At 39.3% G+C, this 21,070-nt stretch overlaps 1 protein-coding gene across 2 annotated transcripts in view; it reads right to left on the bottom strand.

Moving 5' to 3' along the window:
• The window catches only part of LOC139406913 (adhesion G protein-coupled receptor L2a), a 197,838-nt gene that overhangs the window by 155,127 nt on the left and 21,641 nt on the right, over window positions 1-21,070 (bottom strand). For both annotated transcript variants that reach the window (XM_071150072.1, XM_071150070.1), the window contains exon 2: window positions 4,465-4,638. In XM_071150072.1, the coding sequence (XP_071006173.1) occupies window positions 4,465-4,564 (100 nt within the window). In that variant the 5' untranslated portion in view covers window positions 4,565-4,638. The remainder of the gene's footprint in view (window positions 1-4,464; window positions 4,639-21,070) is intronic.

The following is a 21,070-nucleotide window of genomic DNA, read 5'->3' on the forward strand; positions in this document are numbered from 1 at the left end:
CCACCATTAGGAGATCCAGAAGCTGGTAACCTCAGGCTATTTTGCCAAACTTACTCTTGATCCTGAGTAAGGATCCCTGGAATCCTGTTACCTGCCACGCCACCTCTTTGAGCAACACAGCGGCAAATTCAGACTAGTGTTCAACCTAGCTCCTGGTGAAGGGGACACTGCAAGACACCTTCCTGTGGAGTGCAAGCCAACTCCACCTCATCCTCCAGTGACATGGGTCAGATCCTCAGTGTTCCAACAGCATGCAGCTGTGGGCTCATGGGGGCCCAGAGTAGAGGCATTGCATACCCCCTTCCTGCAATTGCCATTCATGCACGCCACCCTCCAACAGAACCATCACCCCTGGTGCTCCATGCGGCGGCAGTACCACTCCCCTTCATCATCCGCCTACCTGAAGTGGACCCAGTCACGGCAACCCCTTCTGGGCAAACATCAAACACTACTTCAGACTGGTGGCCTGTTTGATTAACTAGACTGAGGTTGACCTAGATCAAAGCATGACCTAGATCAAACCAGGCCCGTTTGCAGAGCCCCTGAGGAGTAAGAGCAAAACCAGCAGAGACCACTTTTAGCTGTAGAAAAGGCTAACGTTAACCGTCTCTTTTTAATTGCACTAACTATACCTTTAATTGCAGTTACCTCTGAGCCATAGATCGTAAAGTATCAGTCCTCAATGGCACTGCCCGTGTTATACAGGCTTTTGGACACTAGAAACTAGAGGTTGACCGATTAATCGGAATGGCCGATTAATTAGGGCCGATTTCAAGTCTTCATAACAATCGGAAATCGTTTTTTTTGGGCGCCGATTTGCCGATAAAAAAAGAAAAAGTTATAACTTTATTTAACTAGGCAAGTCAGTTAAGAACACATTTTCATTTTCAATGATGACCTAGGAACGGTGGGTTAACTGCCTTGTTCATTGGCAGAACGACAGATTTTCACCTTGTCGGCTCGGGGGGATCCAATCTTACAACCTTACAGTTAACTAGTTCAACGCAATAATGACCTGCCTCTCTCTCGTTGCACTCCACAAGGAGACTGCCTGTTACGCGAATGCAGTAAGCCAAGGTAAATTGCTAGCTAGCATTAAACTTATCTTATAAAAAACAATCAATCATAATCACTAGTTAACTACACATGGTTAATGAAATTACTAGATATTATCTAGCGTGTCCTGCGTTGCATATAATCTGACTGAGCATACAAGCATACAAGTATCTGACTGAGCGGTGGTAGGCAGAATCAGGCGAGTAAACATTCATTCAAACAGCACTTTTGTGCGTTTTGCCAGCAGCTCTTCATTGTGCGTCAAGCATTGCACTGTTTATGACTTCAAGCCTATCAACTCCCGAGATCAGGCTGGTGTTACCCGAAGTTAAATGGCTAGCTAGTTAGCGCATGCTAACTAGAGGGACAGAAGCTATACTGTTACACTGGCAATACTAAAGTGCCTATAAGAACATCCAATAGTCAAAGGTTAATGAAATACAAATGGTATAGAGGGAAATAGTCCTATAATTCATATAATAACTACAACCTAAAACTTCTTACCTGGGAATATTGAAGACTCATGTTAAAAGGAACAACCAGCTTTCATATGTTCTCATGTTCTGAGCAAGGAACTGAAACATTAGCTTTTACCAATTTTCCTTGTTAAATACCTGAGTTAATTGGTCTTATTAGTTTAGTGCCAAGCCATCCAAGCAGTAGTAAAAAACCTCTCCAGCATATATCATTTCATTTCTGTTATCTGTGCATCCAATACCCAACTGTGAGTAACCCACAATACTGTTTACATTTTCCTTTCTGTTTGATGTTTCAGTTAATGTGCATCTAAAGACGCACTGTTGGGAATAGTGGTAGAATGTTTGATGTTATACGGAAAGTAATGTTGGGTATGCCTTGAAATTAATCTATCTGTAAATGCTTTGGGGAGAATGATGGTTTATGATTTGACTACTGGCTCTGAGATTTTGTTGGAATGCTGATGACAGGGAATAATATTATTGTGTTTATTATATATGGTCATGTGGATTCTCATATCTTTTTTAAACATACAATCTACTTGCAGAGAAGCCACTCAACATTTTACATTACATTCAGTCATTTAACAGACTCCCATCCAGAGCGACCCACAGAAGCAACCAGGGTCAACGCCCTGGCACAGACAGATCTCCCACAAGCTAAAAAAACGGGAACCCAAACCAGCAAAATATCAGCCTCCGGCCCAAGCTCCCAACCGCCAGGACACCAGCCCTCCCACAGTTCCTGAGAGCTGCCCCTCAACCATCAGAGACCCTCCCCCCGCCCCCAAAACCATAATAAAATTATTCCATTGTATAATTATTCCATTCCATGCATGTGTACAAACACCTGTGCAGCATCAGCCTCAAGCAAACAGGCATTAGCTGTAACAGTGTCATTCAAACATAGTTTTTGTTTTGTTTTATTTTGACTTTATTTTTGTACTTTTATGTTTGACCATCATTCTATCCCCCACCCAGCAACTCCACTCCCACTTGTCTCCAATTCCACATCCCAACCCTCAGCCCATCCCACCCATCTCTGCTGGCCACCTCTTCGGATTACACGCCATATATCTTTCAACTATGCTGTGATGTTTAACACACAATTTGAATCTATCTAGTCAAATAAAATCCACAGATTGCAAGTTGAAGATAAATACTTTTACTAAGAGTATTAGTAATTGACTGACCAGGTCTCTCCAGATCTCCTAACAATGCTATTTCCAAACTAAATTTTAGATTAGTGTTATTCTACCTCACCCAGTGCACTAGTTAAATAGGCAATCTGCCTTAACAGTAATGTTTGCTAACCTTTATCATGGTGTCAATAATTTCAGACCACACTGTACGTCTGCCCACAGAGTCAAATGGGGACGATGAGATGTGAATTTGAGGGATGTAAAGGAAAGAAGAGCGGGAGAACTCTCAGAGCAATCAATCTTGCAGTCTCTTAAATCAAAACTTCTAGCCATTTATAGCACGGCAGTAACCCATTTTAATTCAATTATAAAAATGCATTAAAAATATATTACAGGCAGGATGCAGTTTAATGAACCATGTTTACTTGGGAATATTATTTAATGAAACTCCTGCAAGGCCGAGCCCCGTTGTTAGAACGGGACTGCGAGGAGAAGAGGGGCTCACGAGAAACCAAATGAAAAGGTTTCATATGGATTAGTGAATAGGTGCATCTATTAACGCAGGCTGAAAACGGTGACCTCCTTCTTTGGCTCATTTTTAAGGACAATATCTCTCAGTTCAGGCAAAAGATTACTGTCATCATTCTTCAAACTTCACATTTCTCTAGTATATGCTACTTATCGTGATGAACGATATCAGAGAAGTGTCCACGATAAGTGCTCGGTTTGGTCGGTGTTGATAATTTTTGTTTTATCGTCTCACCTCCTGTCAGCATTCACCTTGGTCCTCTACTACGTAAATCCCTTCCAGCCCACAGGCTACACTACACCAGACAAGCAGTAACAGACCATTGTAGCAAAGACTGTGGCTGTTTTTCCAAGTGGCACCCTATTCCGTACATAGTGCAATACTTTTGACCAGAGCCCATAGAAAGTAGTGCACTAAGTAGGGAATAGGGTGCCATTTGGGACAAACTCTGTTGTGAGTCCACCTCAGTGTTAGATGGGATCATAATATGCACAGGATTGGGCATCTATATTTCATGAACAAATTATGTTTTTTTTTGTTTGATTCACCCATATAGGATAACCGCTCCTTGTCAATCTAACCATTAGAAGAAAGAGCAGTGAACAATTGGCACAAATAAACCCCCAAAACAGTGCCTTTACTGATTCCTTGCATTGTAAAGATGCTACATTTGGCATAAAGCCTAAATTTGAAATATTGGAAGATCCTAATACATTTGTGGGTGTACTATTCCTGCCATTATGCATATTATGTTGGCCTGAATGGTTATGAGATAGTTCAGGCATGATTCTGATCTATTTTAGTCTATTAATCAAAGCCCAATTTTTCTGTGATTAAAAACATTTATGGTTTAGATTTCTAGGTTAAGATGTACAGTATATGCAAGGGAATCTCAGTGCAAAATTAAACATGTATCCAGTAGAAGCTTTGATTGCACCAGGGACAAGTGATGCTTTGAAGCAGAAAATCTCAAACCAATCACAATTCACCAACTAATGAAACCACTCAATATTATCCCGCATCCTCTGAGGCCACTGTATTCATACAACTACTGCATGCAGTCAGAGGCGCTACTCTGCAAAAGTGACCATTTTATTTCAGAGCCTAAATGCTAAACTTGAGGAAGACAATGAGAAGAACAGGCCCTTGACACATTCCCTGTCTAATTGTTACAAAAAAAACATTGATATTAATATATAATTTTCTAACTTCAAAGGATTTCAATATTAGGTTATTGCACATAACAGGACTGTGTACTTACCCTCTGAAGACTGGATTAGGGCCATTGCAATAAGCCAGCAGAAGGTTGGTAGTTTCCACAGAGAGCATGCCATAGTGCCTTGGGTGGATGGTCTCTGCATGATTTGGTAGCGATGACTGGGGGTTAAAGTCCAGGCAAACAGCTCTCAAAGATGTTCATCCTTGATCCTCTCACCTGCAAGGCAAAGGAAGGGAGACATTCTTCTCATGTTCAAAAGTCCAGTGGTGTCAGTCAGTCTTGAATTTCACACAATATGTAGTTAGTTTAGTTTGTTCGTTGTGGAATTTTTTAAACCCAAACTATAAAATGCTACAAATCCAGACCAGCTAGTAAAAAAAAAAGCCACAAAGTCAATAATCCGGAGGAGGGAAATCCCGTAATGGAAGCTAAGTGCTGAGTGACCATTCAATAGGGGTGGGCCTAGTGGCTGCTACTACTCAGAGGTCCCGCTTTCACCTTCACATGACCAAGAGCTAGCAGTGCTCACCAAGTTATCTGCTGCCCCAAACAAACAAACAAGCTAGCCAAATGGTGTCTCTCCACACAGTTGTTCTGAGTGAACACAATCATGAGTAGCTCCATGAGTAGCTCCTCCCACCCCAAAATCCCTCCCCTGTCATTCAGACTGAATTTGTTGGTTTGTTTTCTTGCTACTACAAAGGAAAATAGCAAGCTGTCATGGATACAGCGCACAACCGACTGGCGGGCTTGCTGGGTGAAACCAAAATGCCTTACCTGGAAGCTCATGCATGGTGCGTGCACTCCTAATAGATCCCCTTTGTCTGCATGTTTACACTCACTAGCTGCACCCGTCCTCGTCTCCCATCAACCATTATCACATTCACCCAGGGACCCACCATCACTCGGGTAACAAGGCACACAGGACCCCAGTAGAACCTTTTCTTTTCTTTTGCCTTTTGAGAAATCAAAAACAACTCCACTCTTATTTTTCTGCTTGCTACACTGCCCCAAAGGCCAGAATCACAATATTATTCTAGGTGCTGTAAGTACTTGTAGTTGCATTCTTGTCAGCCAGTCACAATAACACTACAGAAACATTTATGGTGATGAAATCTATTTGTAATATATTGCACAAATCTGATACAAAACCTATCCGTGTGCATTCGCTTGCATAAAGTTACTGGTAATTGCATGCGGCATCAAAACAGATTTATCAAGGAATGTGATTATAGTTAGTGAATCCTTAAGACCACTGTAAACCAGATCTGAGTCTGAACAATATCCATATTACAGTACATTGTGTGTGTAACCGGGGTGAAATGGCTAGTTAGTTAGCGGTGCATGCTAGTAGCGTTTCAATCGGTGACGTCACTCACTCTGAGACCTTGAAGTACTTTTTTCCCTTGCTCTGCAAGGGCTGCAGCTTTTGTGGAGCAATGACCTGGGGAATAGTTACAGGGGATGAATGAACCAGTTGGAAGCTGGGGATGATTAGGTAGCCATGGTGGTATGAGGGCCAGATTGGAATTTAGCCAGGATACCGGGGTTAACACCCCACCGATAAGTGCCATGGGATATTTAAAGACACAGAGAGTCAGGACACCTGTTTACCGTCCCATCCAAAAGACGGTACCCTACACAGGGCAATGTCCCCAATCACTGCCCTGGGGCATTGGTACCATGTGTAGGGTACCGTCTTTCGGGTGGGACGGTAAATAGGTGTCATTGAATCTCTGTGTCATTAAATATCCAATGGCACTTATCGTAGGAGTGTGTTCAGAGGATCCCTGGTTCGAGCCCAGGTTGGGGCAAGGAAAGGGATGGAAGCAAGCCTGTTAGTTTGATTCTGTTGACACGGATCACACTGCTGGAGTTGCTGCAGAGAAGGTCAAAGGGGGATGAGTGTAACCACTGTGAAATGGCTAGCTAGCGGTGCACGCTTTGTAGCACTTCAATCGGTGACATCAGTCGCTCTGAGACATTTAAGTAGGCTCTTGTGCTTCATTTATAAATGCTACATACTCAATATGCCCCAAAATATGTGCCACTTTTCACGCAAAAGTTGCCATTTGTGACTCGTTTCAGGAAACTAGTCATATGTCGCACATCACTACTTCACAGGAGAGGCATTTGAAAGTAAACATACATTGTTTATCGAAACGCATTTTTGGGGGCAGAAATGCCTTCTGGAACATGAACTTTCATGTGCCTTAAATAACAAACGTATTACATCCGTAAATACAAATAAAATTGTTAAATAACGAGCCTAGTAGTTTAGCCAAGAAAAAAGGCAGGAACCTTCCTGCTAGCCATGATTGACTGAACTAATAGATGGGCTGGACATGCAGGGCGATGAGTTTGGATTGGTCTGCCATGTAGCATGCTTCTGTTTATAACGTGAGCTGCTCAGTATGTGTTGATAGTCATTTCTACCACGCTGTTTTTTGAATATATAACTTTAGCCATCGAGAACTACAAAAGTTTTGCTACTTTTCTCAACAACATTGATGCCCTAATTTAGCAGGCACTATCGACAGATCAGTTGGAAAAAGTGACTTGCTACTGACCATGGTCAGTGTGAACCGTAGTGACTTGACACAACGCTGGCCAAACAAGATGTAGCTAAAAATAAAACTTAGTTAAATGGTTCCAGTCTGCTGCGAAGCGTTCATCCATGTATCCTTATTATCATTGGGTTTACTTGATAGCTACCTACACAAATAGCTAGCTAGAACAAAGTGTTAATAAGATATTCATTTAAAAGGATTAAAAGCAATACAAATAAGTTATCCAGTAGTAAGAGGCTATCTACATTTTCAGATATTATACGTTTCTAATTTTGTCAAAGTTGTTTTCATTACAAGTTAAAGCATACTGTTAGCTAGATAGCGAAACCTTATTCAAATCAGAAATCAATTTGCATTCTTAGTTAGAGCCTAATGTTAGCTAGCTAACATTAAACCTGGTTGGTTAGCTTTAGCTACCTGGAGATATATACTACAGCTACGACAATGTTTGTATTGGTTGGTAGTAGTATGAGTTGGGATTATGCCGGTCCATTGTTTACCTAGCTAGCTAGCTACATGTCTACACATAACACTTCAACCAAGATGATTACATGACACATCAAGTTAGCCAGGTGTGTCTGGGGGTGATTACTGCCATCAATTGTATTTCATGAACATGTGTACATGTCTAGATAATAGTGACCCATCCACTTAGCTAGATGTGTCTGGAGGCTCTTTATAGCATTTTCTTCACATGACCCATCAAAGTGTGTCAGAAAAGCGTAATCTAATAATTATAATCTAATATATCTAATATATATATAATATATATAAAATGTTTTATCTGCACACTCTGTTTTTGATATTGCTACAATGCAAGTAACCATTTCACTGTACATTATTTTCATTTTTGGAAAAAATAACATTCCCAAAGTAAACGGGCTATTTCTTAGGACCAGATGCTAGAATATGCATATAATTGACAGCTTAGGATAGAAAACACTCTAAAGTTTCCAAAACTGTAAAAATATTGTCTGTGAGTAAAACAGAACTGATATTGCAGGCGAAAGCCTGAGAAAAATCCAATCAGGAAGTGACTCTTATTTTGAAACCCCTGTGTTCCTGTGCATCCCTTATTGCCCATTGAAAGGGATATCAACCAGATTCATTTTTCTATGGTTTCCCTAATGTGTCTATATCCACTAGACATAGTTTCAGGCTTTTATTTTGAAAAATGAGCGTGAACGACAACATTGCGTCAGTGGTCAGGTGGTGGCTTTCAGAGTGATTTGTGCGTGATAGACATTGTTCCTCTCGCTCCTACTGAAAAGTCAATTGTCCCGGTTGATATATTATCAAATAGATATTTGAAAAACACCTTGAGGATTGATTATAAAAAACGTTTGCCATGTTTCTGTTGTCGTGACCGCAATTTCCGGTGGATTTCTCAACAAAACGTGGACAAGAAACGGAGGTATTTCGGCTATAAAAATAATCTTTATGGAACAAAAAGGAACATTTGCTGTCTAACTGGGAGTCTCGTGAGTGAAAACATCCAAAGCTCATCAAAGGTAAACGATTTAATTTGATTGCTTTTCTGATTTTCGTGACCAAGCTTCCTGCTGCTAGCTCGACATAATGCTATGCTAGGCTATTGATAAACTTACACAAATGCTTGTCTTGCTTTGGCTGTAAAGCATAATTTCAAAATCTGAGATGACAGGGTAACAAAAGGCTAAACTGTGTTTCACTATATTTCACTTGTGATTTCATGAATATGAATATTTTCTAGTAAGATTTTTTTTTGTCTGTTGCGTTATGCTAATTAGTGTAGTTGATGACAATTCTCCCGGATCCGGGAGGGGTAGTTTAAATTAAGAGACGGTGTACGATGCTGAATGGGTGTAGACAAAGAAGACTTCTCCAGTGGGTTTACCAAAACATTCAAGGCCCATTTTCTCAAAAGTTGAGTTACAAGTTCATCAACTATCAAAGCAGAATTACTTTCCCAATGTTCTTCAACTGCAGTGTATGATATACAATTTTCTAGCTCTGAGTCTCTACTTTTATCCAATGTAAAAAACACAATAAATATGTTTTCTACATAAGACCGAATCTAGGCGGCCGGTCACATTTATAAAACTGAACTTGACATGAGAATGTGCTTATCCTCCCACAAACTTTAGACCATGCGTACACACAGTTTGTTGTGGCTACAAAAGTTGTCTAGTAGTAGCCTTGTACAAATGAGGAATATATGATAACACATATTCATAACAAAAAATGGGTAGGCCTAGTTAAATATAATAACAAGATGCAATAATTTGCCAGTAGTGAGAAAAGCGAAAAGCGATTTATCTTTGCATACTACAATAATTAGAAATAGGAATATATTTTCTTTTTTTTAATTTCCATGATCATTGCAGAATAAATTCCTCACCTTTTCTCACTGTGATGGTTTTATAGGCTACTCGCAAAATAGCTTATAGGCCTATAACAAGTTAGGATAGACTACCATTCACCCCATCTCTCATTGAATTGGACCCGCTTCACAGTTGTAAATAGATAAGCTATTTTAAGTAGCCTATTTTACTCTATGCGAGTTTAATGGTAGATCAGACGGTTCACCTTTTCCATTGACTTTTGTAGGCAATGTCTGAGTACTGTAATGTGGCATTTCTAACGTAGAAAATATTTAATTTATAAACATAATACACATCATAACCACTGCAGAATATATTCCTCACCTTTTCTGGTCATGATGAGTTTATATTCCCATAGTAGCCATACACCAAATTGCAATGCGCATCTCCCATTTAATTGGCGTAGGATATTGTAAGTAAACATTTTTTTCTCTATGTAACCGACAGCATGTGCGGTTTATAAGATACAGTAGAATTTAATAGGTGAGCAGACAGTTGATATTTTGCATTGAAGTGTGTAGACTCCCACTGTAAGTAGGCCTACTATAGTTTGAAAAAAAATCAAAATAGACAATGTTTTAAAATTCACAGGCAGTGGCATATTTATGTTTGAGGAAAATACAAAATATTATTGCATTTAAACAATCTATTTACAGGTCCACAACAATTTGCAATTGCTTTCATCGTTCAGAAACAGTCAGATAACACAAACTCCTCCAAAGACATTTGATCAAGTTCGCCATTGCAATTCCTTTAGATACTGTCTTGGCCTAATTCCAATACTTCCAAACTATACAGTAATGATGATAGGTCTGATTTAGAATGGGAAGCATGGGTATGTATGGCATGCGCCAAGTTTATAAATCTTTAGCAGATATTTAGTGTTACATTTACACAACAGTTATAAATGAGGCCCCTGCACAATTGGCACTCCTCACACACTGTTACAACTGTGTGTGTGTGTGTGTGTGTGTGTGTGTGTGTGTGTGTGTGTGTGTGTGTGTGTGTGTGTGTGTGTGTGTGTGTGTGTGTGTGTGTGTGTGTGTGTGTGTGTGTGTGTGTGTGCGTGCATGGGGAGAGGAGTACGTGTGTGTGCGTGCGTGCCTGCGTGTGTGTGTGTGTGTGTGGGGGGGGTATGCATTCCACCATCGCTGCTATTAGGTGATGATGATAGGGACTGTATGGGACAGAACTGGTCATATTGTCCTCCACCAAATAATTTTAGCTACTATGAATGGTGTGTTAATCTGTACAACTATGGTTACTATTTTTGTCACTAATAGTATTATTATTTTAATGTTAATACTACAGTTGGTATTATTATCATTATTGGTATTATCATGATTATTGATATTATTGTTGCTATTATCATTATCATTATTTCTGTTCTTATTGGTATGAGGTATGACCAGAAACACAGATTACATTGAATCTCATGTTATATTTGCTTCCTTCAATTTCAGATTTCTACTGCCTGCTACTTGTTAAAGGTAATTCTATTTTTGTAGGACCTACCTATATGTATTATCTGTCTAATTTGAAAATGAATGCATTTGGGGATAATAAAAATACAATTATACCAAATGTATATAGTACAACCGAGGTGAAAGGGGTAGAAATGCTTACTGCTCTAACCTGTTTGTGTGTAACTGGCCCTTTGAGCTTTTTTCAAGGGAAGTGTCCCAACTTCTCATGGGCTCTAGGATCAATGTTATGGAGCATACATGGAAAATCCAAAAATGCTACCCATGTGATGTTTTAGGGGAGGGACAAAGGAGGACTGTTAGGAACATTAGAAATCTCATACATAGATATGCCTAGCAGCTTGATTGCAATGGTACTTTTTGGTAGTAAATTCATGTATTGTGGTAAGTATAACTGAAACTTGTATCTCATTTTGGTAAGTGGTAAAATAAGTATAGCTAATTATAATTTGTAATGGTTTAGCAGATTATAAAAAGACGATCAATCTTTACCTAGCTAAAAGACAAGGAATGTAATACCTATTGTTTACAGTGTGTGGAAAATGGACTGGGAGGGACACGTTTATTTCTGTGGGAGAAAAAAATCTAAAGGGGTGATGATATTAATTAACAATCATTTGATCCGAAAGTGCAAATTGTCCAAACAGACCCAAACGGACCAAATAATGATGATCCACACTTCTTCGAAAATATACATAACCATCTATTGAGTTTGCAGGGAACACATTATCCGGTTATTATGGTGGGAGATTATAACACAGTTTTAAGCAGAGGTGGGGCCAAGTCACTATTATTCGAGTGACAAGCTACAAGGTCCAAGTCTAAAGTTGAGCCCCAAGTAGAATGGGTCGAGTCAAGTTCAAGTCGTGCATTCTAAGAGCAAGACAAGTAAAAAAATCTGGCAATGATTTGTTCAACTACAAATCTTTGTTTATTTATTGAGGCTACCAGACAGCCCTTTTCATTATTTTGTCTACAAACATTTTGATTATATTATAATACATTTGAACAACAAATTCCAAATTCAAGTAATTCAAGCAATTTTGACATACCAAAAAACCAGAAGGCCTATATTGGGTCGAGTCAAGTTCAAGTCGTGCATTCTAAGAGCAAGACAAGTAAAAAAAATCTGGCAATGATTTGTTCAACTACAAATCTTTGTTTATTTATTGAGGCTACCAGACAGCCATTTTCATTATTTTGTCTACAAACATTTTGATTATATTATAATAAATTTGAACAACAAATTCCAAATTCAAGTAATTCAAGCAATTTTCACATACCAAAAAACCAGAAGGCCTATATTAGTAATTTCTACTTGATGCCCCTTTGCTGGTGAGCTTGCAAAGTAAACGGTTCATATTCTCGATCACCAACCAATTTTTGGAGTGGCATATTAATTTATGGCAATACTCTCTCCCTACAATTTGACGTTTGTGCTGCACCAGATCCTATAGCTCTACAGCAAATCAACAATCTGCTTGCTAGCTCAGTGGTTTTTACTTTTTGACTTTTGGTATGAGGTTCTATGGACATATGATTCAAAAGTGTAACTTTTTGGACGACATGGTTCACATTATGCCTGGAGAAAACCAAACACTGCATTTCACAGGAAGAACCTCTTACCAACGGTCAAGCATGGTGATGGTGGGGACAGCAGGCAGCCTAGTGGTTAGAGCGTCGGACTAGTAACCAAAAGGTTGTAAGATCAAATCTCTGAGCTGACAAGGTAAAAAACTGTTGTTCTACCCCTGAACAAGGCAGTTAACCCATTGTTCCTAGGCCTTCATATTAAATAAGAGTTTGTTCTTAACTAACTTGCCTAGTTAAATAAAGGTAAAAAAAAAGGGTGATGCTTTGCTGCCACAGAACCTAGACAACGTGCCCTAATAGAGGGAACCATGAATGCAAAAATAGAGAAAATCAGATATATTATTTTTCACAGGCCTGTACGTGGTTAAAGGACAAATTGGGAATAGTTATATCTGTGATAGTTTGGAGAAGAGGAATTGTTTAGATTATTTGTGCATCCTCCGCCCAGAGGAAGCTTCGCGGCGTGCTTTGCTCTCCGGAAGACGGCGCCGCTCAAAGGCGTTATCAGTGGGGTAGCATTAAGTCTAGAAGTAGATCAAATGAAAAATAAAATTCCTGGTGTTTGTGACGCAAGCCGTTTGGTGAGACGTAGACCCAGTGGCAATGGCGAGAGTGAGAATACCCTGTCTGTCTTGTTGAGCTTTGACACAGAGTTTCTACATGATAAATTCAGGTTAGATTATATTTGCTATTCTGTGAAGGCCTATGTTCCGAACCCGCTACGGCACTTAAGGTGCCAAGGATTCGGACATACTGCAGCAGTGTGAAGAAGGAGATCCCATGATGTGAGAAATGTGTATGAGTGTGTCACAGGTTAGAGGTCATCATGGAGTATTATCCCTGAGGGTGCCACTGGAGGGCACCCTTATGTTTCCAGTGTCCAGGTGAGCCTGATTGGGATTATTGGGTTCACCTGGTTTAGGACTATTTAGGTTCCTTATTGGAACTGGGCCGGTTGCTCAGGTCTCGTTTTGTATTGTACTCATGTGCACTTGTTTTTCCTGTGAATGCGTCAGTAATCATTCTGGATTTACCCTCACCTCTGCCTGCTGTGTTTCTCTGCTCCTGGGTCCGAGGTCGTACTAGAATTATTGTCACAGGAGGGCATAGTCAGAGGGAGTGTAGAGTTGGGATAGAGAGAGCACTGTGGGTCAACTGTGGGGGTGCCCATGCAGCTGGGGATCTGAAGTTCCCTGTGAGAGAGAGACAGGTTGAGATTGCCAGAGTTTGAGTTGGGCAGAAAGTTTCCTATGCAGAGGCAGAGAAGAGAGTGGATGATAGCTGAAAGGTGAGTGATTAGACCGGGAGCCAGATCCAGAGAAGATGAGTAAGGTTGGTGGTAAACTGCAATTATGTTAGCACAGCTATAAACTGCTGTTCTGCTTAAAGAAGGAATAAAGCTGGCCTTCTTTAGACTAGTTGAGTATCTGGAGCATCAGCATTTGTGGGTTTGATTACAAGCTCAAATGGCTAGAAACAAAACCTTTATTCTGAAACGTGTCAGTCTATTCTTGTTCTGAGAAATGAAGGCTCTTCCATGTGAGAAATTGCCAAGAAACTGAAGATCTTGTACAAAGTGTACTACTCCCTTCACAGCACTGGGCAAACTGGCTCTAACCAGAACAGAAAGAGGAGTGGGAGGGCCCGGTGCACAACTGAGCAAGAGGACAAGTACATTTAGTGTCTAGTTTGAGAAACAGACGCCTCAAGTTCTCAACTGGCAGCTTCATTAAATAGAACCCGCAAAACACCAGTCTCAACGTCAACAGTGAAGAGGCGACTCTGGGATGCTGGCCTTCTAGGCAGAGTTCCTCTGTCCGGTGTCTGTGTTCTTTTGCCCATATTAATCTTTTATTTTTATTGGCCAGTCTGAGACATGGCTTTTTCTTTGCAACTCTGCCTAGAATGCCAGCATCCCGGAGTCGCCTCTTCACTGCCGATAGTGGACAACCTTGTTTTACTCCTTGACATAAATCTTTCTGAGAAATAGCCATATTTTACCTTTTTACTCCTAGGGTTACTAAACATTATTTTAACACATTTTACAAGAGATACTCCAAAATGTAAATCCTCCAGGCATTTATATATAAACTCAGTCATACTTTATCAAAATAATAACTAATTACAATATAACTAATGTAAAACATACTGTGTGTCACGTTCTGACCTCTATTTCCTTTGTTTTGTATGTAGTTTGTATGGTCAGGGTGTGAGTTGGGTGGGCAGTCTATGTTTGTTTTTCTATGATTTGGGGATTTCTATGTTTCGGCCTAGTATGGTTCTCAATCAGAGGCAGGTGTCATTAGTTGTCTCTGATTGAGAATCATACTTAGGTAGCCTGGGTTTCACTGTGTGTTTGTGGGTGATTGTTACTGTCTCTGTGTTTGTTGTCACAGGATAGGCTGTATAGGTTTTTCACGTTCCGTTTGTTGTTTTGTAGATTTGAGTTATTTCATGTATCGTTCAGTTTTCCATTAAAGAACATGAGTAACCACCACGCTGCTTTTTGGTCCGCTTCTCCTCCTACAGACGAACGTCGTTACACTGTGCCTGTAAAACGTATATAGGTTTAGAACTTTTTTGAAAGAGCACAGTTTGAAAGATATGACAAATAGAAATAAAACGGGATGGACATCATAAATATATTGGAGAGGTTGAGGGAATAGTTAAAACAAACAACATAAAACTGTTGAAAAATACTGTCCATAAAATGTTTAAAGTATGTATAAGATGGAAATACAGGACTAAATGTTGTTCACTAGTTTACTCCAATTGGGGGAGAAGTGGTAGGGTTGGAAGGTAAAAAAAAAAAAAAAAATATTTAAAGATGTGTATACAGTTGAAGTTTACATACACCTTAGCCAAATACATTTAAACTCCGTATTAAACAATTCCTGGCATTTAATCCTCGTAAAAATTCCCTGTCTTAGGTCCGTTAGGATCACCACTTTATTTAAAGAATGTGAAATGTCAGAATAATAGCAGAGAGGATGATTTACTTCAGCTTTTATTTCTTTCATCACATTCCCAGTGGGTCAGAAGTTTACATACACTCAATTAGTATTTGGTAGAATTGCCTTTAAATTGTTTAACCTGGGTCAAACGTTTCGGGTAGCTTTCCACAAGCGTCCCACAATAAGTTGGGTGAATTTTGGTCAAATCCTCCTGACAGAGCTGGTGTAACTGAGTCAGGTTTGTAGGTCTCCTTGCTCGCACAAGCTTTTTAAGGTCTGCCCAAAATGTTTTCTATAGGATTGAGGTCGGCTTTGTGATGGCCAATCCAATACCTTGACTTTGTTGTCCTTAAGCCATTTTGTCACAACTTTGGAAGTATGCTTGGGGTCATTGGCCATTTGGAAGACCCATTTGCGACCAAGCTTTGACTTCCTGACTGATGTCTTGAGATGTTGCTTCAACATATCCACATAATTTTCCTGCCTTATGAAGTCATCTATTTTGTGAAGTGCACCAGTCCCTCCTGCAGCAAAGCAGCCCCACAACATGATGCTGCCACCCCCGTGCTTCACGGTTGGGATGGTGTTCTTCAGCTTGCAAGCGTCCCGCTTTTTCCTCCAAACATAATGATGGTCATTATGGCCAAACAGTTCTATTTTTCCTTCATCAGACCAGAAGACATTTCCCCAAAAAGTACAATCTTTGTCCCCATGTGCAGTTGCAAACCATAGTCTGGCTTTTTTTATGGCGGTTTTCGAGCAGTGGCTTCTTCCTTGCTGAGCGGCCTTTCAGGTTATGTCAATATAGGACTCGTTTTACTGGGGATACTTTTGTACCTGTTTCCTCCAGCATCTTCACAAGGTCCTTTGCTATTGTTCTGGGATTGATTTGCACTTTTCGCACCAAAGTACGTTCATCTCTCGGAGACAGAATGCGTCTCCTTCCTGAGAGGTATGACGGCTGCCTGGTCCCATTGTGTTCATACTTGCATACTATTGATGGTACAGATGAACGTTGTACCTTCAGGCGTTTGGAAATTGCTCACTAGGATGAACCAGACTTGTGAACGTCTACAATTCTTTTTCCTAAGGTCTTGGCTGATTTCTATTCATTTTCCCATGATGTCTAGCAAAGAGGCACTGAGTTTGAAGGTAGGCCTTGAAATACATCCACAGGTACACCTCCAATTAACTCACATGATGTAAATTAGCCTATCAGAAGCTTCTATGACATGACATAATTTCCTGGAACTTTCCAAGCTGTTTAAAGGCACAGTCAACTTAGTGTATGTAAACTTCTGACCCACTGGAAATGTGATACAGAGAATTATAAGTGAAATAATCTGTCTGTAAACAATTGTTGGAAAAATGACTTGAGTCATACACAAAGTAGAAGTCCTAACTGACTTGCCAAAACTATAGTTTGTTACCAAGAAATTTGTGGAGTGGTTGAAAAATGAGTTTTAATGACTCCAACCTAAGTGTATATAAACTTCCGACTTCAACTGTATGTATGTATGTATTTGGTGTGTGTGTGTGTGTGTGTGTGTGTACATGGGGATTGGAAGTGATGCAGACAATTACATTGATGGAAGCTACAATCTCTCTGCAATATTAAAGCCCCTACAAAATATATATGTTATTATTATTTTTTTAAGTGGAGCACACCTGAGAAATGCACGGAGCGCTCACACTATAAGGGGCTGCGCTGATATACTGATTGAGAAAGGATCAAGTTTTTCTAAGACATGAGACACATTTGATAGAAGTACCGAAACTAACACAAATGCTAGTACCGAACCATTTTTTATGTTATAGTATCAAAAAAGTACAGGAGTTTCACTATACTGTGCAACACTAGCATCCATAGCAGATTGCTAAAACGGTAGCCTACTTTATATGAGTAATATTAATGTAGGTAGACTACTTTCTGGTCACTAATCTGTATATATGCACCTGGTCACCTGGACCTGGACTGGTCATTGGTCAACAGTCAAGACGTGAAACTTTTTGGTTCTGAGGCACAGATTAGATTGATTGGATTTTTTTGAAACAAGAATTTGTTGCAATTGCCGTAGGCCTATGTTTGTGACCAGATCGAATAAGCAAAAGTATGAATATCAAATACAAATGGTAGGCTAGCGTATTCACTGAGTGTACAAAACATTAAGGACAACTGGTCTTTCCATGACATAGACTGACCAGGTGAATCCAGGTGAAGGCTATGATCCCTGATTGCCGTCACTTGTTTAAATCCATTAAATCCAGTTTAGATGAAGGGGAGGGGACAGGATAAAGAAGGATTTTTAAGCCTTGAGACAATTGAGACATGGATTGTGTATATGTGCCATTCAGAGACAAAAGATCACGACTATGATGGGCACATTAGAACTTGTGGATATATGGAGGCTTAAAATCTCCTTTTCGCTGGCACCTAAAGTAAATTAAAAAGTGTTGTATAGCGGACAGAATGCGATCACACCACCACCTAATTGGCATCCACATTACTCCTACAGAATTTCCACGTGGTCGGGATATTGGAAATTGAATCAAAGCCTACTGGATGAAAAAAAAATCTTAACCAAGACAAAATTATTTATAACTGACTTTTTCTTGCATAACACAGGAACTGCAGTAGAGGTCGACCGATTAATTGGAATGGCCCTGAGCCGATTTCAAGTTTTGATAACAATCGGAAATAAGTATTTTTGGACACCGATTTGGCTGATTTGTTTAAATAATATATATTTTTTAACACCTTTATTTAATCTTTATTTAACTAGGCAAGTCAGTTAAGAACACATTCTTATTTCCAATGATGGCCTAGGAACGGTGGGTTAACTGCCTCGTTCAGGGGCAGAACGACAGATTTTCACATTGTCAGCTCGGGGGATTCAATCTTGCAACCTTACAGTTAACTAGTCCAACGCTCTAACCACCTGCCTCTCAATGCACTCCACGAGGAGACTTCCTGTTACGCGAATGCAGTAAGTCAAGGTAAGTTAATGCTAAGTTTAGTATTAAACTTATCTTATAAACAACAATCAATCAATCATAATCACTAGTTAACTACACATGGTTGATGATATTACTACTTTATCTAGCGTGTCCTGCATTGCATTTAATCGATTCGTTGCTCCAATGTGTACCTAACCATGAACATCAATGCCTTTCTTAAAATCAATACACAGAAGTATATATTTTTAAACCTGCATATTTAGCTAAAAGAAATCCAGGTTAGCAGGCAATATTAAATTGTGTCACTTCTCTTGCGTTCATCGCACGCAGAGTCAGCGTATATGCAACAGTTTGGGCCGCCTAATTTACCATAATTTTACTTAATTATGACATAACATTGAACGTTGTGTAACAGGAATATTTAGACTAATGGATGCCACCCGTTAGATAAAATACGGAATGGTTCTGTATTTCACTGAAAGAATAAACGTCTTGTTTTTGAGATGATAGTTTCCGGTTTCGACCATATTAATGACCTAAGGCTCGTATTTATGTGTTACTATGTTATAACTAAATCTATGATTTGATAGAGCAGTCTGACTGAGCAGTGGTAGGCAGCAGCAGGCTCATAAGCATTCATTCAAACAGCACTTCCGTGTGTTTTGCCAGCAGCTCTTCATTGTGCGTCAAGCATTGCGCTGTTTATGACTTCAAGCCTATCAACTCCTGAGATTAGGCTTGTGTAACCGATGTGAAATGGCTAGCTAGTTAGCAGGGTGCGCGCTAATAGCGTTTTAAACGTCACTTGCTCTGAGACTTGGAGTGGTTGTTCCCCTTGCTCTGCATGGGTAACGCTGCTTCGAGGGTGGCTGTTGTCATTGTGTTCCAGGTTCGAGCCCAGGGAGGAGCGAGGAGAGGGACGGAAGCTATACTGTTACACTAGCAATACTAAAGTACCTATAAGAACATCCAATAGTCAAAGGTTAATGAAATACAAATGGTGTAGAGAGAAATAGTCCTATAATTCCTATAATAACTACAACCTAAAACTTCTTCCCTGGGAATATTGAAGACTCATGTTAAAAGGAACCACCAGCTTTCATATGTTCTCATGTTCTGAGCAAGAAACTCAAACGTTAGCTTTCTTACATGGCACATATAGCACTTTTACTTTCTTCTCCAACACTTTGTTTTTGCATTATTTAAACCAAATTGGTTTTATTGATGTATTATATTAAGTTAAAATAAGTGTTCATTCAGTATTGTTGTAATTGACATTATTACAAATCTTTTCTTTTCTTCTTCTTTTTTTTTTTAAATCGTCCGATTAATCGGTATCGGCTTTTTTGGTCCTCCAATAATCGGTATCGGTATCGGCGTTGAAAAATCATAATTGGTCGACCTCTAAACTGCAGATCCCCTTATTGTATGGTACACTTTCAAATGTGCCTTCAGTGGCCATGCAATTTTCTACTCATCTTTAAAACAAACAATTTCAGTCAAAAGAGATTAGACTAACAAAGGAAATACAGGAACTAACTTCACAGGTGGATGGCAATAAAAGCTGTACCATAAAGGCACAGAATAACGAGAAAAAACTAAAAGAACTGGAGAAACGTATTCAAGAAAGTGTAATATTTTACAAATAAAGAGAACTGGATGGAACATTTTGAAAAATTAAGCAAATTCTTTTGACTCTTCAACATAAAAATGCTACGAAGAATAATTTACAGAAACTCGTAAAAAATGGAGTCATCCATGATTCACCGATTTGATACATTATCTTGAAAGAAGCAAAAGATTTTAAGCATACAGCGCCTTCAAAGTATTCACACCCCTATACTTTTTCCACATTTTCTTGTGTTACAGCCTGAATTTAAAATTGATTAAATATAGATTTTGTTTCACTGATCTACACACAATAACCCATCATGTCAGTGTAATTTTGTTGGTAGAACATTTTTTAAATTAAAAGCTGAAATATCTTGAGTAAGTAATCAACCTCTTTGTTATGGCAAGCCTACAGTTCAGGAGAAAAATGTGCTTAACAAATTGCATAATACGTTGCATGGACTCATTCCATGTTCAATAATAGTGGTTAACATGATTTTTCAATGACAACCCCGTTCCTCAATCGAGTAGTGAATTTCAGCCACAGATTCAACCACAAAGACCAGGGAGATTTTTCAATGCATTGCAAAGAAGGGCACCAATTTGGTAGATGTGTAAAAATAAAAAAGCAGATGCTGAATATCCCTTTTTTGCATGGTGAAGTTATTAATTAGGCTTTGGATGGTGTATCAATACACCCAGTCACTACAAAGATACAGGCATCCTTCCTAACTCAGTTGACGGAGAGGAACCATTACAGAGTTTAATGGTTGTGATATGAGAAAACTGAGGATGGATCAACAAAATTGTAGTCACTCCACAATACTAATCTAAATGACAGTGTGAAAAGAGAGAGAATACAAATATTCCACAAGTATTCCTGTTTGCAACAAGGCACTTAAATAATACTGCAGAAAATATGGCAAAGAAAATAACTTTTTGTCCTGACTACAAAGCATTTTCTTTGGTGCAAACACAACACATCACCGTGTACAACTTTTCATATGACAGAGCATGAAGAATTGTAGAAAGAATAATGGGCAAATATTGTACAATCCAGGTGCAAAGCTCTTAAGAGTTATCCCAAAAGACTCACAGGATTAATCACTACCAAA

Source organism: Oncorhynchus clarkii, chromosome 4, assembly GCF_045791955.1.
Source record: "Oncorhynchus clarkii lewisi isolate Uvic-CL-2024 chromosome 4, UVic_Ocla_1.0, whole genome shotgun sequence".
Taxonomy (NCBI): domain Eukaryota; kingdom Metazoa; phylum Chordata; class Actinopteri; order Salmoniformes; family Salmonidae; genus Oncorhynchus; species Oncorhynchus clarkii.